Below are 21,607 nucleotides of genomic sequence, written 5' to 3' on the forward strand. Positions count from 1 at the left end.
CTCAGTGGTGCTTTCATGGAAGGTAAATAAGAATGAAGGTAGAAATCAGCTGCACTGCTCATCAAAGAGAGGTTGGAGGGTAATGGAAGGCATTTTTAGGAAATGCTTCCTTTTCTGTGATGTTACTTTAGAAAATAATCTTGCCAAATAATTTATTCTTCATCCCTATGGCCTTCTAGATATGCTGTATGTCATGCCTCTACTGAAAATGCCAGCATATATATGCATGTATGTGTGTGTGTATATATATATATATCTATCTCTCTCTCCTTACATATATATATATATATATATATATATATATATATATGTAAGTTCTGTGTGTATGGGATTGTGCTTTCCAGATAATTTTCATGCCAATTTGCCTTCTTTAGGCAGGAAGTTAAATTGCTGTAAAATGCTGCCATTTGAAAGAGTGCCACTGTCATTTCACTTCAAAAGGCAATAGCAATAATAACGGGAGCAAGACCTTTCTCTAACTGTAGCAACAGAGCATCCACTGACTACTAATGTCACAGGTAGATGAGCAGGATCCCAAACCTTTTGGTGCTGTTTACATTGTTAGTAAAATTGAAATGTTTGCACTGTTTTACTTCACTGAGGTTTTATTGATGTAGCATTGTGAATGGAATAAAAAGTTTACAAAAGCAGTTGTGATTTGTATTTCAGGAGAACTCGACAGTCTAAAAGTTGAAAGAAAATTTGTAACTTTTTTTTTTTAAAAAAAAAGAGAGTCAGAGACTGTTCTGGGAAAGGTTGTAAATTAAAATGGACAGGTATCTGTACTAGTGAGGCTGTTTGTATAAGCACTTTCTAACCTGTTTCATAACTGAAATAGTTTATATCACACATTTTGCTACCCCAGTTCTGACTGAGGCAAACTAAGTGGCACTTCTGGGAATAGCTTTGTTTTCAGTGGCGGAGTAAATAGCTTCACAGCTGGATTCCCATTCTCCTCTGCTTTCCGCTCTTTCCCTCCCTTCTCTTGTGCTTTACTGGCAGAAGATATATTATCACTGATGTATTTTCTCACTTATCCATTGCAGCTCTAAGACTCTGGGTAGGGGTGGAGTGGACAGAAATGGTGTTGCTGATCCCAAAGCTTTGACCTTTGGCAAGCTGTTTGCCCGCAGGAGTGCTGCTGTCGGCCTTCCAGGGTCATATCATTTGTTACAAGGCATGGCCTGCTGAAGTACTTTTCCAATGAGGCAGCTGTTCTGATGGTGGCAGCCTGGCATCCCACTGGCTTACTGCAAGTCAGCAAAAACAACGAGGGCCTTGCTTAGCATTGCAGAAAATCTTTTTGAACCACAAAGACCATTTGGTGTACATTAAATGACTGATGAACACGGTGCTCAGTTGTGCTGGGCCTCTTGCATTTTTTGCTGAACAGCAGCTTGAAAACTCAGTCAGACTTCATGAAAAGGCTTGAAATGGGGATACACATTCAGTTCATTTCCACATATTTCAGTTTGGAAATGTTTGGAATTAGTGGGAGAGAAAATCAGATCCAGCTCCTCTTTGGAGAGATGGCAGGGTCCCTGGCATTAAGCTTGGAAAGGCTGCTTTAAGAAGATAAACAGGTATGCTTTTCTAGATCACATTTCTGGGGCAACATTACTACTGCTGCTGACTCCTCTTAGAAAAAGATTTGTGTGAGTACCTCAGTTCTGAACCAGCTCAAACCACTTCCAGAGGTAAGTTTAGCTCAGCTGGAAAGCCATCTTTAATGGGATATAGAGAATGTATATATGATCCTTCCATGTAATTGCTAGAAAGGAGTAGACTCGAGCACAACTATACACAAAGTAGATGACTCTCCAAAACCTGAGTAATACCATCCTCAAGTAAACTGAAGACATTTAGAATGTCCTGAGTTGGAATATACCCATCAGGATCATCAAATCCAACTCCTGGCCCTTCACAGGACAACCCAAAGAATCACACTGTGTGCCTGAGAGTGTTGTCCAAGTAATTTTTGAGCTGTATGATCCTGGAAAAAGTGTCTCTTCATCTTTCTTGTAGGTTTCTACTGGCAGGCTGTAATTAGGTCCCTCTGGATGGCATCCCATCATTCAGCTGTGTCCACTGCACCACTCAGTACATTTGCTGAGAGTGCACTCTATCCCTTTGTCTGTGTCATTAACAATGACATGAAATAGCACATGTTCCAATATGGATCCCTGAGTGACATCACTTGTCACAGATCACAATGTCCTTTGGGACTCTGAGTCACTGACCACCACCCTCTGGATGTGACTGTCCAACCAATTCCTTATCCACCTACTAGTTTACCTATCCAGTTTTGACTTTTTATAGAAGTCCAGATAAATGACATCTGCAGCTTTGACCACTTCCCTGAGGATCCTTCTCCACTGATGTTGTCACCCCTTCATAGAAGGCCACTGGGCTGTTCAGGCAGGACTTGCCCTTGGTGGAGCCATGCTGGCTGTATCAAATCACCTCCCTGTCCTCCATGTGCCTCAGCACAGCTTCTAGGGGGATCTGTTCCATGGTCTTCCCAAGGCACGGAGGTGAGACTGACAGATCAGTAGTACCCAGGGTCCTTCTTTCTACACATTTTAAAGGCAGGTACGATGTTTCCCTTTTTTCAGACACTTGGGACTTCACCTGACTGCCAGGACTTTTCAAATATCATGGAGACTGGCTTGTCAGCTACATCAGCCAATTCTCTCAGGACTCTGGGATGTATCTCTTCAGGTCCTATAGATTTATGAACATTCAGGTTCCTTAGATGGTCATGAATCAGGTCTTTACTTGTAGTGGGAAGCACATTGCTCCCCCAGTCCCCATCCTGCTGTCCATCCACTCGAGGTGTGGGAAGAGAGGCTGACACAAAGACTGAGGCAAAAGAGCTGCTGTGTACCTCAGTCTTCTTCTCATCCATTGTAACCAGTGTCCCACCACTGTTTATGTGGGTTGGGTGCACCTTCTTTGACCTCCCTTTTCTGGCTAACATACCCATGGAAGCCCTTTCTGTTATTCCTTGCATCCCTTGTCAGCCTCAATTTTACCTTGGCCTTCCTCAGCTATATTTCATCTCTGTACTCTTCCCAGGTTTCCTGTCCTTGTTTCCACTTTCTGTATACTTGCTTTTTTCCCTTTCATTTGACCAGCAGTTCCCTACTCAGCTGTGCCCATCTCTCATTTTCCCTGCCTGATTTCTTGCTCCTGGGGATTGCCGGCTCTTGTGCTCTATAGAAGACTTCCTTGAAGATCTGCCAGCTCTGCTCTGCTTCCCTGTCCCTGAGGGCAGTTTCACAAGAGATCCCACTGACTATCTCTCTGAAGAGCTAGAATTTTTCTTTCCTTAAGTTCAGAGCCTAACTTGACTCTCCTCCTGTACAGCTCAGGACTGCAAACTCCACTTGTACGTGGTCACTGCAGCCCAGGCTGTCTCCAATCTCAATGTCTCCAGTTATCTCACTTCACTTCCCCCAACCAGAACATTTATGTATATGCAGCCACATTGTTGTGGCACATTGCAACTATGGAAACTGATTTTATTATTAATATAGAGAGGAGAGGGTTGTCAAGAGAGGAAAATGCTGTTCTTTCCCTTGCATCCCCTGTTACTTCAGTCCTTGCTTCTGCTAATGGAAATGCAACCCAGAGGTATGAAGAAATAGGTGCTCTGCTTCAACCCAGCATTGCTGCAGATAATCCTCATCACTGGTGCCCATAGATTGGTGAAAGAACAAAAAGTCACATGAAAATCAAAAGCAACCTGTTGCTACTGAAGGATGTCCATTGTAGAGTGAAAATACCTTTCTGAGCAAGAGGGAGATCTGCAGAGAGCCAGAAAGCTACAATTTAGATTGGTGGGGGTCCAAATTAACTCTGTGGATTTCAGCACTGACTGAATTTTCAGTGGCAAGTGCGGGACCTGAATTTGTCCAAGAAAGAGATCTCATCGTTTTTACTGAGGACACTTAACCCTAAAAGCATTCTCATCAGTCAAGCTGTCCACATGGATACTGGGAAATCATCTTTTTCAGACAGCAGCGGAGTCAAAGCCGGAACATAATGGTATACTTCAATAAAAGTCAGTGAAAAAATTGGCCAGGGTACAAATGCCCATTTGTCATATCCCTTGCAAATATACTTTAATTGTTTTCATTCTTAAATGCCCAGAACCAGCCATAATAAATGTAAATGTCACGCTGCCTGGAGATTTCCAAAAACAAGAAAGCTCTCTGAGGCATGTGTTGAGTTACTGCCAGTTCCCGATGTCTCTGCAGAACCACAAAAGGGCAAGGACCAGTAGGAGGACAAATCCATCACATCTGGCTAGAGTATTCTGGAATTAAAAAATGAAATGTGTTTTTCTGTGATGACTCAGTTAATTAATGTGTGCTATTTACATTTTTGGGGAGTTGTTCAAGTAGGTAAGCATTGCCACTAAGCATAGACTCCCCCTTTGCAATTTGTTTGTAGACCTTTTAGTTCTGTTTACATTTTTAGTACATACTACTGTATGTGATTGATCTCCTCTTCACAAAAATATGACACTGAAGGAAATTATTTTCTCTGCAGTGATCTATTCCTGTACCCTAATGGCAAATACTCCTGACTATCTGCTTTACAGTGTCTCAATTCTTCATTCACTGTTCTCTTAGTAAACATTTTGCATGTTGTGTCTGAGGGAGCACTTCTCTCTCCCAGTTTTTGGCTCTAGATGTTTGTGGAAAAGGTGTTTATTTTCCTGCTGTTATATCAAGTTCCATAGAGGATGAAGGTCTGGTGGATGTCATACTGACTTTTGTTGTGTGTTGTAAAAACTTATATTTTGGCTGTAAGTTGTTTATGGTATCCTGATATGTAATTAATAAGCCATTAACAACTGACTGTAGTGAGCATGCTCTGGAACTATTAATTTTAGACATGCATACCAATTACACATCACTAAGCAAAGCTGTTGTTTTCAGGTGAGTTGGGAAATACAAATTTTAGACAGATGATTCTCTGTCTTGCTGTAGAAGCAGCTGTGACTTCTTTGGGGCAGTAAATTCACATTGCAGAGGGGAGTCAAAAGCCAAGTCAGGGGGAAGAAAAAAGAGAAAGTGGCAGAATGGCAATGTGAGATTGCATTCAGGATTAGAAACATGTTTTGGAGAAAAGGCAGATAACATCAAAATAGGTGAAGATATGAACAGAGAGACTGAGAAAATGAGAATGGAGGTGTTTTAAGTAGACTGTTGACATCTTCCTTTTTGAAACACTGAGTTGAGACTGGAACTGCTTTCTTGTTATTTCTCTGCTGTTTGTAATCTGTCACATTTTCCACTGCAGCCCAGGCATTATAGCCTACTTCTACTGTCAGTAAACTGGTAAGCTCAAGTGATGCAGGCCTGTCCCTAGAATCTGCCCAGGTATTGAAACAACAGCAAAAGATGGCATTAGACATTTGATTTGAAAACAATTTGCACTCCTATGGATATAAATTCAAGACTGAAACTAAGGAAACCCAGAAACAGAGAAATAAAATTGATTAGTGTTTGGATGCAATGGTATTTACAGACTTGAGACACCAGCATCATTCAGTGTCCCAGGTGTATTCTCTAGGAATGAATCTGCAGTCACAGTTGACAGTGCAGAAATGTACAACCTCAACCTTTCCCACTGCAGGAATGGGGATACCTATGAGGAATAAGGTGAAATACTCCTGATTTTCTTGTGGTTCAGACATCTGATTGTCTGGAGTGTTTACTCTGTGCAGGTACTTTATGTACTTGCAAGTTAGCTATTCATTTCTCTCAGCAGTGAAGCTGAGTTTTCAGCACCCTAACATTCCTGAGAGCTCTGCCTTGGTTCTGTAAAGCACAGGACATTCCAAAATGAAAGCTGTAGTATCATCTTTAAGGTACTACATAAGATGTTCATATGGCTGTGTCATTGGGGTCTTGAAGAGTGCCAATAGTATTATCAATTCTATCATAATGAGCAACACAAACTCTTGAGGAATTCAGCATGCATGCATTCAATGCAGTTTATATGCTAAATAAGGCATAAAAGCGCTATGATTAATTAGGACTCAGAGGGTGTCAGTTAAGAGAATACTATTTGCCAAAATGAATCTGGCTTGCTTGGTTAATGGGACTGTGTAATTAAAGGATAAAAGCTAAAGAACCTGTGTTAAAATTGCACAGGCAAACATTAATTCTGGCATCCCCTTGCTCTCAAGTCCATGACTTTGCAGCCTTAGCATTTTTTAAGAGCTGTCTTCTGTGTGTATTATTTACAGGTGAATGTGTGTTCATATGACATCGACAGGTAAAGCGTATGTAGCATGTCCCATTGTATCAATGGAAGTTTAGGTCAGCATGTGGCAGCAGAGTTTCCTGTTATTTACATTTTAAAGCTTTTCCTTGTATTTAATATGAAATTAAAAAAAATAAATCTTTCAAAAATTCCAAATATTTTTAGTGTATTTTAAGTAGTAATACATGTCATAAACCAAACAGCAAATCCAAATAAATGGAGGTGGAATGAATGTCAAGAGATCCTACAATCTGTATAGCTTTTGTATGGCATCACTCCTTGAAAACCTGAAAAAAGGCTCCTCTTTTATGAGCTTTCAGCTCAACTTTGGGGATTCCTTTATAACATCATCTTAAGAAATTCTGTTCCAAATTTTTTTTCCTTTCTGTATTCTGCAGATACAGTATATGATAAATATATTCTCATGCTGTTAAGCATTATAACACAGCATTTATAATCTAATTGCCAATAAGAAATCCCAGAATTGTACGTTTAGGTTTCCCAAGCGTAGGACATAACTATAATTTACCCAGGCACCAGCAATACCACTGTATCACTGCTGATTGGCAGGCCACTTAATGATGCTGTTTATAAGGCAATTTTCTAATCAGCTGCATGAACACTCATCAGGAGCTTGCTTCTTGATTTAAAGCAGAATTGGAGGATAACGTTTGTTTGGCTTATAAAAACAAACTGGGGGGAGGAAAAAGAAAATTACAGAGAGAAATAACACAAATATAAAAAGCTTTGATTTCTTTAATCTGGATTATGCTTTCAAAAGTTCAATAAAGGATTAACAGCTGTGGCATGAATGAATGAATCAGCATTCATCAGGCTATTTCTTTTGTGCATTTTAAAACTGGATGATGATAGCTTAAATATTAACATTCTTGTTTTTAACAGGTGCTACATTTCCAATCGTTGCTTAATAATAATAATTATGTGATATAGTAGATATTCTGTTGGGTCTAGTCAGTTGAAACTGAGGCACAGTTAGTTTTCACATTTATTTCCCATTTATTTTCCACTTGAAGATTAATTAATTATTCCATGCTTTCTTCCTATCTATTTAATTCTTTTGTTCCATAATAGAATAGCTTTAATTTTAAAAATGTGGTCTAAATCACATGTAAGCTGGGTCAAATGTGTCTGGCATGGAAACAATTCATTATATCATTTAAGAGATTTTAATAAAATGTGCTTCATTTGACCTGAAAAATTTATGAATAGTTTTGACCAGCACAAATAAAGAATGTTTTCTAAATTTAACCCCAAGTAATCATTGTAAAACCCTTGTAAACATACCTTGTAAACACATTTCTGTAGGATGTATATCCAGTATATATTGAAAAATTCATGTTTTATGAAAATATTAGCACTTATACCAAGCTTGTGGAATTAATGGGAGAATTGCACACTGACTTTAATATTAATATTTTAATCTGGAGGTGCCTCTGTCCCTTCCTTACTAGAGTTACTTAAACCCTGAATTCATCAGAAGATTTAGGCATTCATGCATTTTTACACTCGTTACTAGTTCCATTGAATATAAAGGGATTATTCAGAGGGTAGAGTTAAATGTGTAGAAGTACTTCAAGTCAGACTCTGAAGTGGAAGTTCAAAAATGTCTGAAATGGCTTTTCTGTATGTAAAGTAAGGTGGTACTGACTTTAATCTCAATTTCCAGGGTTAGCTGCCTGGGCTTGTACTTATTCTAATCTCTCTTCTCACTCACCAACTCTATAAAGCTCCCCTTTTTAGTTCTGCACATTTTTTATGCATTGCTGGTTGACTGTAGTAATTTACATGAATTCCTCTTGATTTTACTGTTGAATGCCTGGGCAAAGCATGAAGACATGGTAAGACAAATGACTTTGAAATATTTCTCACATCTGGTTTCTTTACCTGTGATTCAGCAGCTATGGTTTCCTACCAGTACAGCTATCAGGTCCATGTATCAAGTGATTTTTTCTTATGAGAATTTTAGAGAAAACGGTTTCTGGATACCTACCAGAATCTTTAAACAATCATCAACTTTTCATAAATAGCCAAAAATGTTAGAATATGGTACATGTCTGCATATTTGTAAAAGAACAAAACACTCTGGATTAAATAAATCAACCACAGAGGATATGAGATTTTTTTTTATATTTTTTTTTTGCTATGATACACATTTTCCACACTTTCATGTCTCTCTCTGCCATATGTGAAGCAAGATTTTCAACTTACATTAAAACCATGTATGCAGCCAATACAAGGCACTTGCTAGGGAACAGGGAATGCTTTCCACATCATATTATGGGCTAGAATGTGTGAAATACTATAACATAAATCTTTTTGTACTAGAATAATTTAACATTGTTCCTCTTTTTTTAAATTTTTTTATTTTTTTATTTTTATTTTGAAATACGAAGTGTAGCTGTGTTTACCTTTTAACATTCCAAAAGCCTGCAAACTCCTCCTTTGGTAAGTGCAAATCAACAAATGCTGGCAACACCCTAAAAGACATCTTTCTGTTGTGAGCTTCTGCAGAGATTTATACTGCTCATTTGCAGCATACAGTAGGAAGGTTGGTTGGTTATTCAGAGCTTGTGTGTGCCACTTTGTTTTTGCTGCTGCCTTTTGTTAGCCTGTGTGTTTATGTTAGCATAGTTCTGGGCCATTTAAGACTTGTCTTGGATTTTTGAGAGCTCTGCTGCTGGCAATTAATTTTACATCCCAAATCTCTCTAGAAAACATTGTTGTCAGTGAATTTGTAAATTAGCTTGTGTTCTTTTTAATACCATAATTACTTTAGTGTCCCAGCTAACATAATCTCAAAAGAATTTTACTAACTGGTGTGAGATTCAGTCTTTCTAGTTTATGCCATTCTCTAACTTACCAGAGTAATGATTCCCTAGATGTTTGTCAGTCTGGGTTTTGTACCCACGCTTCCTGAGTTTCTCTGCCAATTTTGGGTTCTCTCTTCTCTCATGACAGTTTCAACAAATTCTTTAAAAGTTATAAATAATGAATACGGTCTTTTTTAAAAAAACAACAAACCCTCAAACAAACAAAAAAAATCAACCCAAAAAACTTGTATTGTTGTCATGGCACAGCACCACTTGCTGACTCAGTGGGTAGCACACTAGGCTGGGCATCCAGCAGTGTGGTTGGAATACATCATTATCTCTCAGTAGTACACTGCCTCACTTGTCCTACTGCTTATCTTGTTAACTCTTTGGGACAGGAACTGAACAGTGCCCTCTGTCCTTCCTGCAGTCACTTACTACAGGGATAACCATAATTAATTGTAAATGGGGGATGACTTCTGGAGTTACAGTTGAGAGGTATTACTACGGAGTTGTTCCTGATTTTAAATAAATGTATATTCTGTGAATGTAAGAGACTGCATCTGCATTATTATCTTCAGAAATGGTACTGTGGAAAAAGAAAATCATTGTTTAACATACAGTGCCATCTACAGAGCAGGCTATGCAACCTGCATTTCTTACATAATATGGGGGGGGAGTTCCTTTGGGTTGTTTTTGTTGGTTTTATTTTCATTTTTTTGCCACAGTCCTGTTGGCACTAATGGCTAGAGAGTGTATGAGAAGGTTTTGTCAGATGCTGGCAGCATTGGAGGATGAGGATGAGAATGGTTTGTGCTCTCATCTGTTTTGACCGTAATCGGCAATGTCCATGAGCCAGGCTTCAGCAACAACAGCAACTCTTAACTTTCTCTTAGAAGCCTATATTGTTGGGGGATTTTTTTGTCTTTTTTAAAATGCAACTGTTTCTAGAAATGCTGCATTTGCAGCCAACCTCCCTAGCAATCACATGACCTACCAAAGCAGTCTGGCAGGCAGGCAGAGGTGGAAAAAGGAGGAAAGGGATCAGAGAGGAAAAAGCCCATCTGTGATCATGTTATGTGAATGTGAAGTATATTAAGGCACCTTGTCAACTGTCCTCTCTGTTTAGAGTCAGTTTAAATGTGGGGATGAAGGGCAGTGGGTCTTCCCATATTGTTACCTAAGCACATGCCGTAGAGAAAACTATTAAGCAGTGGTTGTGTGTTTGCATGGTTCACTTGTTGAAATGACAGTGCAAGGAGAGTTGGATTAAATCCCCAAAATCTTTAGAATTATCTTCAGATAAATGTTAATTTTGATGCAGAAAGCAGGATTTCTGTTTAAAGACAGAAGAGGTGAAAGAACACCAAAGTATTACACTTTCCACTCTCAGGAATCCATTATTTATGTAACATAGAAAATTAAGTTATTGTGGTCACTGCAGAGCAAACTGTTGTCTGTCCTCTCCTGGCTTTTGAACACAACAAGTTATCTGATCTTCAACCTGTTACTAGCTCAGGACCCAATGTTTGCCATCTTCAGATTAGTGGGCTTGAAAAACAGAAATAGCAAGGGAGGGCTAAGAATGAATTCTGACATCCAGGGCAGAGACGAAACTGTGGCAGATGATCTTGCACAGCTGAAGAGGGAGAAGAAAAAAGAAAAGGGTCTTTATTTTCTCCTATAGTTACATGTGAAATTCAGTGAATTTAAAGTAGCAGCAGAGATGTACTGGGAGTCTGAGTGTCTGAGACAGCTGACGTTGCACGTTAAATTGAGTTTATGAGACTAGTCTGCCATTTGTCACCTGCACTGTCACAGTCAGCACATGTGACTGTGTAGGTGAGTGGGGGTGTGTGTAAATAATAATTTCCCTTTTTTAATATACATTAAAACTGAAAAGCGACAGAAATATGAGTTAGCTGAAAAGCGACAGAAATATGAGTTAGCAGAGTGCTACAAAATGTGAAGTTAATTATGTAGTAGTTATCCTCCACATTTCCATCTTTAAAGTGGTTTTGAACTGCTTAAGTGCAGCAGTTACTGCAGTCTGTGATTAGATAAACGGATGCAAATAGTAATTGTAACTGATAAATGATTGATGATGGCTTTATATGTTTATCATTATATACTGTTGTAAACACTTTTTACTCAGTGAGGATGGAGTCTGGAGGAAAATTGATGATGTATGAAATATGGATTCAAACTGTAGGGCTTTTAAGAGTATAGAGGGCCAATATTGTAGGGCCAATATAGAGTTGTTACCTGAGGAACTGGTGAACTCTGCCATTGGTATCATCAGGTTAGGCACCAAACATCTTCCAGCTGACCTCTAGAGCCTGGATACAAGTGCAGCTGGGAAGGTGAGTTTGCAGGAGAGAGCCTAAAAGTAGAGATGGGGAGGCTGAGCACTGTTGAATGATGGCTTTTGGTGGGGAAGGCCTCCTGATCCACCACTCAAAAGGAGCGGAGGTGCCATTTCTCTTCATTTTTCTATTGTTTCTCATGGCTTGTGCCTTCTTTCACAACTTTGCAGTGTCCTGTCTCCTGTGGATCTATGAGATATTTGTGATGTGTTATTTGCCAGCCACAAAGTGACTGTGTTACACCCACGTTGTAGGAGCCATTTGGGGCAGAGCAGGTATGTTTGAATCACTGAAGTTTATGGGAACAAGGAGACACATATGCATGTCTCCAGAAAAACATGGTGGAATAAGAGGTTTGTGCAGTGTTAGTGGTGCTATAATTCTATTTGGTTTGTCACCTGCCATTTGCTAATTATTAATCACAGTAACAACATTTGTTACATTAATTGAAAGGGAATTTTATTGCAGCAGCTTGAATTTAATATCAGCTCTTTGTGTATCATACAATACAAAAGTAACCTGTGGTAATTAAATTAAAGGCTAAATCTTCATTCTACATAAATTATTCTATTCACTGAGAAAAAAAAAATGAGCAGGATATTACCAAAGAAAAGGCCTAGATCATTAGAATCCTCTACTCCCTGCTCTGTGTTCATTTCACTGGCAGTGCTGAAATCTGTCTGTTACTTTTCCTGTGGTGTTGTAGAACTAACAATGAGCTTACCATCTTTTCTGTCATGTGCCTGCCCTTGGGCTTGTACAAAAGAAGGGAATTAGGTTGTGTTTTGTTGACCTTTTCGATGCAAGGGAAATGGTAGTCCTGTTTCCTTACACATCAAATGCTGCCAGGCTGTTGTCTGTGTTAACCTTTGTGGAGCACCCTGATGTGATCGTTACCCTAGCGCCAGGACACAGATGTCAGAGAGAATTGAGAAGGGATAAATTGGAAGTGCCATGCAAAACAGCTCAGCTAAAGGAATTTTTCTCCTGCACTGAAGAAAAGGTATTCTGAATGTGTTTAAGTGCTTAGCTGGTCTGTGGGTCCTGTAATTTGCTTAGCCAAACAGAACTTCAAAACAGATGGTTTCTAAATTTGGGGAAAATAACCATTACAGTATTTTTTTTTCCCTGTGCAGTCTGCAGTTATACTTTAGTACTGAAATTATTTGAAAATTAAACAGGAAAATAAAATTTGGATCTTTCCCAGCTGAATACTAATTTCAGGAACATACAGTTTTTAGTATGTATTAGGTTTTTGTCTGCACATTTAGCCTAAGATTTGTTTATGCCCTGATTTAATGCCTTTTGCTGCTTACCTGCATGAACACTACCAAATCAGTCAGTTGGAGTCACCAGAGTATTTAGCTCCCAACTGCATTTGCTCATAAAAGGAGGAATGACAAGTTTCCTCCTTTGCAGAGGAGGGAGTGGAGAAACAGAAGGAAGTAATTTATCGTACTTACATAGCACCTGCCACCGGCCACCTCTACAGACACTTTACCAATAGTGAGTGCACTGCCTTGTGTGGAAAGAATTTCTTTGTGAGAAACTGCTTCATTCCCAATCTCTTGATTGAGGAAACTGAGGTGCATTTTTCTCATCCAAAAGTGTAAGTGAAGCTAATCAGAAGGTAGGAATCTGAATATCCTGGGCTTTGGGATTATTTTCTTATCATGATAGAAATAAAGGAATTAATTTTTTTATATATAGGGGGTTTATATATATATATATGTGTGTGTGTGTGTGTAATATTGTTGCACATGGTAAATATTTTCAAAGTGTATCTAAGAAAATTATATTTAGGAACTCTGCCTTTCTCTTAGACTATGTGATCAGCTGTTGGTCATTTTGTACATGTCCATCCCTGAACATAAAGAGAGTGTCTAGGTATAAAACTGGAGCTGAAATTTGTTCTCTGAAAAGCCAAGCATAGTGTTTGTTCTCCAACAGTACTTCAACCATTAGTTGTCAGGGTGAGAGCACCTGCATATTCTCAGGTAGCCTTTGAGATAACTCATTACCCAGGAACAGGAATTACCTTGGGTTGGTGATTCCTAGAGGGAAATTTAGGTCCATGACTCATTTGATTCAAGTCTTTGCTCTTTCAAGGAGGCATGTGTGGTGCCCAGCCACACTCCACTGCACAAGGCTCAGCTGGGCTGTGGAAAGTGCTGCCACAGAATACTGTGCACCACAGCAAACACAGTGGTGCAGTCTCCCCTTCACCCTAAGCTACAGGTTTTTGAGGAAGGGTGTGCTGAGGAAAGTACTGCTCCATATTTCCTGGTCTTTTAAGTTCTTTCCTGAACACCTCTTACAGACCATTGCCTGAGGGTCCTGTGTCAAGTGCCCCCTACCAAGATAAATCCTTGGAATGACAGGAGTGGCTGCTTTTGTACTCTTTTGTCCTGCAGAGTCCTACTGAAAGCACAAAACTCTTCTTCAGTTTGGGCTTCTCTCTGAGCTGTTTTGTCCTCTACCCAGATTAGGGACTTAGCTTTTAAACTGAAATTATCCTTTCTTAGACAAGGAACTAGAATTACATGCCCTTCTTCAGAGAGCATTCCCTTGTACAATGTACATTCCCCTTGTACAATGTACCACCTGTACTGTGGCTACAATATGTGTTTATCTGTGCCAAAAACATTTAACCTGGAACATGTTTTTTACCATCTCTAGGCTATTTCTGCTAGTGCAGCTGTAAAATACAGCCTTTGATTGCTTGCTAAATTGTCAAACTCGGTTGGCGATTGAGAGTCTGCCTTGGCATTTTAGTGGGCTTCAGCTACAAAGGTTTCAGAGTAGGACTTTTCTCCTTTACTTGAAAACCTGCTTTCTCATTGGGGCTGCTAAAGGTGGTATTATAGATCTGCAGGCACCAGTGGATGTGGGTTTATGGGCTTGAAGTGTGGAGACTCAAGCAGAGAACAAGATGACTTCCCTGCATCCACTCTCCTGAATTTTCAGACTTTTTAACAAAGAGAAGTGTTTGGGTTCCTTTGGTTGGTTGTTTTGTTTGGTTGGGCTTTTTTTAAACTGGTGCAGTTGTTGATTCCCTGCCAGAGGCTTGTAAGTAAATACACGTCACAGAGTACGAAGCTATGAGAGTGCTTAAGGTCTCGAGCTGTAAGAGCAGTAGTTTATGTAACTGAAAGCAATTATCTACTGCTTTCTCATTAAATGCTCTTGTTAAGCCATGGTTGCTGACCATAAGTGCATTCATAGCATCTCACTCAACAGGTGGAAACTCCTCACTGCTTTCCTTAAGCCCTCTTTGAGAAAGAATTAAATGAGTTTTAATTCTCTTCAAATTCATCCCGTTTGTATCTTCTCTGATGTATATAATCTCTGCTGGCTCAAAGGGAATGCTTTTGGGCAGAATATAGCCATGAACTCGGTTTTTCACTAGCCCATGTTGCTTTTAGAGTAGTAGTTTTTATGTGAATCAGTTTTAGGACTGAAACTGCAGTTTGGATGTTCCATCAATACCTTCTTGGCAAGTTGCATCACTGACTTGAAAGGTAAAACTACAGTATAATAGCCACTTGATGGTACTTTCCAAAGACTGTAATGTCTCTTTCTTTAGCTTCAGATACAGTAGCAGCTGGCAGGAGCATAAGGCTCCAGAATTCTTACCGCTGCCATTACAACTTTGTGGCTTTTATGTTACTACATAACATTTATGTACAGGGTAATGGGAAAGGAAGGTGACTGAAACATATTTGTACATTTTACTAACAATATCCAGTATTGACAGGTTGCATTTTATTCCGAAGGAAATGCCACTTTTTGGGGGGTGTCATCTGATGTCCTAATTTGCAGCTTAATTGGTCATTGTGATTGTTAACCTGTTGCGTTATAACCAAAATTCCAAGATCCTGTTTGTCTTGAACTTCCTTGTTATGAGTTTACATCTAAATCTGTAGAATATTTCAACTTCAGATTTAGAAAGGTAATTGAATTATGCTATATGAAGCAAAGTGTGTCATTTTTTACATCTTTCCAAAAGAGCCTGTTTTTTTAGCACATTGTCTCCAAGGAATGTCAGGTGGATGATATCCTTCACATTGATAAATTAAACCATCACCATGCAAAAGAGAACCTTCTCTCTTCAGTCTGATTTTTCATTCAGATGCTTTGACTAAAGCATTAGTGAGCTAATGTAGAAATTAATTGAAGTAATATCCAGGAAAGGGTTGCGAATTTTTCCCATATGCAGAAGAGAACTATTATGGATATTAGTTTCGCTTTTTTTTCCCCCCCTTCAGTCAGGAATGTGTGCAGTCTATTGTCTACAAGAAAAGACAAAAAGAAAAAGGAAAAGAAACACAGGTGGTCTCTTGTGGATGGAAGCTTATGCATATATATGAAACATGGGAATTAAGAGTAGTGGATTCAGATTATAAAGGTGATTTAATTATATAATAATCTGAGTAATATACTTTAAAGTAATTAATTTAAAATTTTTTACATTAATTTTGAAGTAGGTTATACTTTTTTTTACATTAGTTTTGAAGTAGGTTATACATTTTCTTTTTTTTTCTGTTTGCAACACCTAATTCTGGCAGAAAGCTTATTTGCCAAAACTAAGCCCCTGAGGGTAAATACATAGTCACAGAATCATAGAATCATTAAGGCTGGAAAAGAGGTCCAGGATCATCAAGTCCAGCCTTTGACTGAATGCCACCATGCCCACTCAACTGTATCACAAAGGGCCACATCTGCTAATTTTTTTAAGACTTCCAGGGATGGTGATTCTACCACAAATCCCAGGTGAGAAGTAGAGTGGTGACTGACCTTGAACACATCCAGTCTCTAGTCCAAAAGTGATGCTTCTGATGTAATTGCCTTTTTGTAGTGTTTTTTCAAGTTGCATGAATAACACCATTCTCATCACATATTTGCTTGTTCTTTATGCTTCTGTAGCCTAAATTACTCTGTCTTGCCACCATTTAGGTACAATCTTATCTTGGAAGAGAAATGGCCCGTGACTTGAAAGTTACAAAACAAACATGAATGGTTCAGTCTCATGAACCCCTTAGAGAAAGTTAGGAGATCCTTTGTGGGAAATAAAAGCAGTGCTCTGCTCAGCGGGATAGTGAAAGGTCTTGGATTTCAGGAATCAAGTTGCTCCTGTTGTAAAATTGGTATGTAATGAGTGACCTGAAAAAAGTGATTTTTCCCATGTGATGAATTGGAAAGAAATTGATGGGAAGAGATGATGCGGAAGTTCCTGCCTCCTAATCAGTGGTTCAGCTAACATACTGTACTAGCATGAAATTTCCAAACTGCTGATTGTATTGCTTCAGAAAATGAAAAACCATCCCATCTCTTGAAAATGCAGTGTTTTGTCTTGGAAAGAAAAATGCATTAAATTATGGTATTTAGTATTTTAGACCTTCTGCTTTGTTGTATCAAGGTTCACTAGATCTAGTAGAGGCTGATTCAAACATGTAGCTTTTGCCATAGCCTGCAGATGACATTTTAGTCTCCACTGTCACTAATCTGGCTCAATCACAGTGATAATTACATGGACACTCCAGAGACTCAGAGGCAAAGCAAAACAGATTCTGCTCTACAGAGAATTTGCTTCTTGAACAACCAAATGCAAGAAATCAAATCCTCCTGATGCAGGTTGTCTGATACTATCGGATGACATATTGTATCAAAGCAAACTTAATTATTAGTAGAATTGTATTGCCTTGCATGTTTTAGTTTTGGAACACATACATATTTATTATTCCATCTGCTCCTGAAAGACTTGGCAATTGGTTATTGCAATTAGATAATTACTAAATATATTCTGTCCTTCTGGAATTTAAATGGAATGCAGACTTGGGAGCCAGCAGGGAATACTCAACAAAACCGAACTGTGCTAAATTGAAAACTGATGATAAGGTACCACTTTCTGCAGTGCATAATTTCACTTTGGAGCACACTGGGATGAGGTGGCGTTGTTCAGAGGTTCAGAATTTGTTCAGAACTGGTTGTGTGTTCCTTCAAAGTGAGTGCCTGGGCAGCAGCAGGTAATCCTGTCTCACTGCCTTGTGCCTTGGCTGCATGTAACATAATAACAAGCAACGTGCAACATCCACAACAGACGAAAACCATCGTGAATGTTCCTGATGGGAGAATGCTGGAAGAAACAGTGGATGATTTATTTGAGTAACGGAACTGTAAAAATGGAGTACATGCAAACACATTTTAGAAGTTTTGTGTTTCCATGATTGCAGTCGATCTTTAGAGGTTAGAACAGTATTTCCCTGGGGAAATACTCTAGCTATGTCAGAACTGCCTAGATTATGTGGCAGGGAGGTGTTGTTGTTACCTTTGAATTTGTTTGGGAAGTTAATAAAATTACAAGCGAAGGAAAGAGGCTTCTGGTGAGATCAGTGTGCCTAATCCCATAACTACTCCTAGTTGTGGTTTAAGGTTTATCTCTCAAACCAACTGTATGGAATGTTACCAGCTCTCGGTTGGCTGTGTAATTTTAAACTCTAAAAGAATACACGCATGTGCAAACATAGGTGCAGTGAAATGTTGCCTATTAAAAATTGAACTCATAAAAACCTGTCCTAAAAGTAAAAGACTATCAGCATCTTCTTTTATAGAGGAAAATCAATTTAAAAAGAAACAACTCTGAATATAATTAAACATCGTAACTCTGGTTTATATGTGCTTAATAGGTACAATAATACCTTCTGTATCTCACAGGAGCCTTTTGAAGTTTAATTAATTAGCATTTAGAAAAGCACACAGAAATTCTAGGATGAGAATAAACTTCCAAGTACATTGTATCACTGGTGCTGTTTCATGCATAGTTTTGGAAAAAAAAAAACAACAAACTAATAATTCAGAGATCCAGAATGTGTGTTAGCATACCATCTTAATTTTACATTCACATAAAATTAGTTTGTTCTTGTTTTCATAAGATTTTCTGACTCCTAGAATCAACATTTAAGGTTATTGTTTGCCTAAAACTCAAGACATGTATTTAAAATAAGTTTTAATGGTAAGTAAATACCAGGTCTTTCCTTAACCTTGTTTGTTTTACTTTCCTTCAGAAGTAGGAGTCATAAATCAGAAGTGCTTAAGAAACTTACAGCCAAGCTCAGTGACAGCATTAACATAAATTCACACTATGCAGTAGAGTGGTATTCAGGGCAGCCTAAGTAGTGGGAAGATTGTTAAAGGTCTTGTGATAGGTCTCAGTAGTTTGTATTTCCTCATAATAGAATGTTGTTTTTCAAGGGGAAGTATTGCAGGAAAAATGAGCAAACCATTTCACAGCCTTAGTATTCAGCAGGAATGGAGATTGGGGAGCAAGAGAGGTACCCATAAAGGTTGGTATCACAGCTGGTTCATTAGCTGTTTTAACGATGAACTGTTAATCAGTTCTGAAATCAGACCACATCCTCAGTTAACTGGAGAATCTAAAACACTTATCACTGTATGTGAGGGAGAGGGGCAGAGATGTCAGACAGGATGGCTGAGTAGTAGCCAAGTACATTTTCATTTATGTTGCATAGATGTCAATTTTATCTTGGGTTCACATTTGTGACAAAATATTTTTAAACCCAGGAAATCCTTTTTAAGTTATCTAATTCTACATACTTTTTTCCTTGTTATAGCTACATAAAAAAAGGCAGTATCTGGATTAGGTTGTGTTGAAGGTTATTTTTTCAGAAATAAAGTCAGCCTGACATTTTTGTTCCGCTTTGGCTTTAAACTGACATCTTTACCTTTTAATCTGGTTTTGTTATGATTTGCCACTGTACACACAGTTTCATGTATACATATTCAAAGGTAACTAGTTTCTTTAGTTAATGATACTGACAATTAATTTGTATCACAAGCCTACAGTCTGAGGCAGAAGGAAGGAATTATTGCCAGAATTAGCCAACTGAAAGCTTGGAAATTTCTGGGTGGTTTTGTCACTTGAGAGAAAGCTCTGATAATTATGAGTTATGGAGGATCCTTCAGTTTGAAGTAGTACTTTCTTCAACACTGGGTTTTTCCCATACATCTCACAGAGTTATAAAGTGGGATAGACAGACTTCATTATGTACAAAACATTTAGCAGCATAAACAATCATAAAATTCTGCAATCTTTATGATCTAATGTCAACACGAGTATCTGTTGTCATGAGTGTCCACTGCCTGTATTCTGGATAGTTATTCCAATATTCTCTCTGGACTTGACCTCGTAAGAAAAAGACCTTTCTATTATACTCCAATAAAGTTTTCAATTATGTTTTAGATTAGAAATATCTTAGTCTAACAGATGGGGAACTGACCTAGGAATCACTAGACAGGCATTTTCTCAGGTTTTGCTGGGTTACTCAGGACAATTCCAAGCATACTTCTCTGTGCTTCATTTTCTCTAGTTCAGAAACAGAAGTGATGCCACTGACCATCCTTTAAGTGCTATGAGATCTATTGGGAAATGTTTCTTTACAAAAGCTGATGGTGCCGCTGTTACTCCCACCTGGGTCACTGGATGTGCTGTGTTCCTGTGGCAGAAGGCTGCACTCTCTGCTGGTTTGTTTCTTTTCCCAACATCTCATTGTCTCTGTTCCTCGGATTGGTCGTTTTTTTTCAGGGCTGGGACAATTGTGTAGGTTTTATTTGCACAGTGCCCAGCATAATTAAGTCTGAAAGCAATGACAGCTATTGCATTGGTAATTAAAACCGAATTTGGTAAGCTGATGGGATGGTTAGGTTAATAGCTTGTAACAGGGTGGTTATTATGTTAATAGCCTGTAAATCCCTCCCACGCAGAACTGGATCACTCTAAACTTGTTGGGGTTTTGTAGTTACAACATTTTGATATTGCAGGTTTTCTTACTAGGTAGAATGGCAATTGCTGATTTTTAAGCAAGTTGGAATATTGTTAGAGAAAACACAATGGCTGTGGATCAGTTTCTGAAGTATAATGACTCCATTGGTTTCACAAAGCTGGTCTTAGGTATTTTTTTCTGTGTCTTGCTTCTTTGAGCAAGCTTCTTTGCCTTTTGAAGTGAAACTCTTTAAGACCTCGTAATCAAACAACAGCTAACTTGCTCTTTATTTAAACTGCAGTGTTTGCATGGGCTGTGCTTCCAATTCCAATATATTATTTAAATTCTGTGGGGGGAAAAAGAAATTGCCACTGAATATTTTAAGTTGTAGTTCGGGCTGTGGGCATAAAGGAAAGGGTGCTTCTGTTCACTGTGTTTACACAAGTATTTATATAATGACTTTAAAATGCCTCAGTTCTCATCCGATTTAAGAGTAGTGCTCCCAAAAGGCTTGTACAAGCTCTAGGGATTGGGACTTTGGGTATGCATTTTTAAAAGGGAGGATATTAAGCCCATGGGGTCTGCAGACAGTAAAACTGAACAGACCATCAGTCTCCAAAGCCTAATAGCTACTCCTCTAGCCCTCAGCCAGCTCTGCACCTACAGGGGCTGGGCACTCCTAACCCAGCCCTGCATTTCCAGGGAGTCACAGTGCTTGGCACTGCCCCAGCCCCTTCTCTGTGGCAGCACTCACCCTGAGCACAGCCTGAGACATTTGGAAGAGGCATCCAAGCAGAGCTGCTGAATGGGCAGAAGATTTACCTCTCTCTGGTCTCTGCTGCTATTCCCTGAATCTTTGAAATTCCTGCGACACACAAAGGTTTTTCTGAGCTGAAATGACCTATAAATATATCAGACAAAGATATGTTGTCCTATGCCAGTCAAAAGGATAAAGACATACTATCCTTACTAAGAATAATTGGAGAGGTGCCACTGAGGAGCCAATTTAGAGAAATTATTGCAGTGAGATTGATACCACATAACTGATATTTGGTATGGGCAGATTTATGGATGTGGCTGTTACAATCCTATTAAATACTTAACTGAAGCACTTAGCACTGTCACTTTTTTTTGCACACTCATGCCATGGTAACTTGAGCTTTGTATTTTTTATTCTTTATGTGACTTCCTGCATTGCAGAAGGGCATCTATAGAACTCCCATCATCTCCTTTTGAAGTCATCATAGGCAGATTGCATTGACATGGTCTTCATACAGGATCAAGAACCTTTTTCTTGTCCTGCCTTTGGCAGTACTTCCCCCCTCCATCTGGACAGATCTGCTGGTTT

The 21,607-nt window shown here is 38.8% G+C and overlaps 1 protein-coding gene across 6 annotated transcripts in view; it reads left to right on the forward strand.

The window, feature by feature from the left end:
- The window catches only part of TPK1 (thiamin pyrophosphokinase 1), a 296,764-nt gene that overhangs the window by 236,995 nt on the left and 38,162 nt on the right, over positions 1-21,607 (forward strand). Inside the window, exon 8 of one of the 6 annotated variants that reach the window (XM_015619881.2) lies at positions 11,650-11,754. The exons of the other annotated variants lie outside the window; for them this stretch is intronic. Within the exon in view, the coding sequence (XP_015475367.1) occupies positions 11,650-11,711 (62 nt within the window). The 3' untranslated portion in view covers positions 11,712-11,754. The remainder of the gene's footprint in view (positions 1-11,649; positions 11,755-21,607) is intronic. 6 annotated transcript variants of the gene reach the window in all.

The sequence above is a fragment of the Parus major genome, chromosome 2 (assembly GCF_001522545.3).
Source record: "Parus major isolate Abel chromosome 2, Parus_major1.1, whole genome shotgun sequence".
Lineage (NCBI taxonomy): Eukaryota > Metazoa > Chordata > Aves > Passeriformes > Paridae > Parus > Parus major.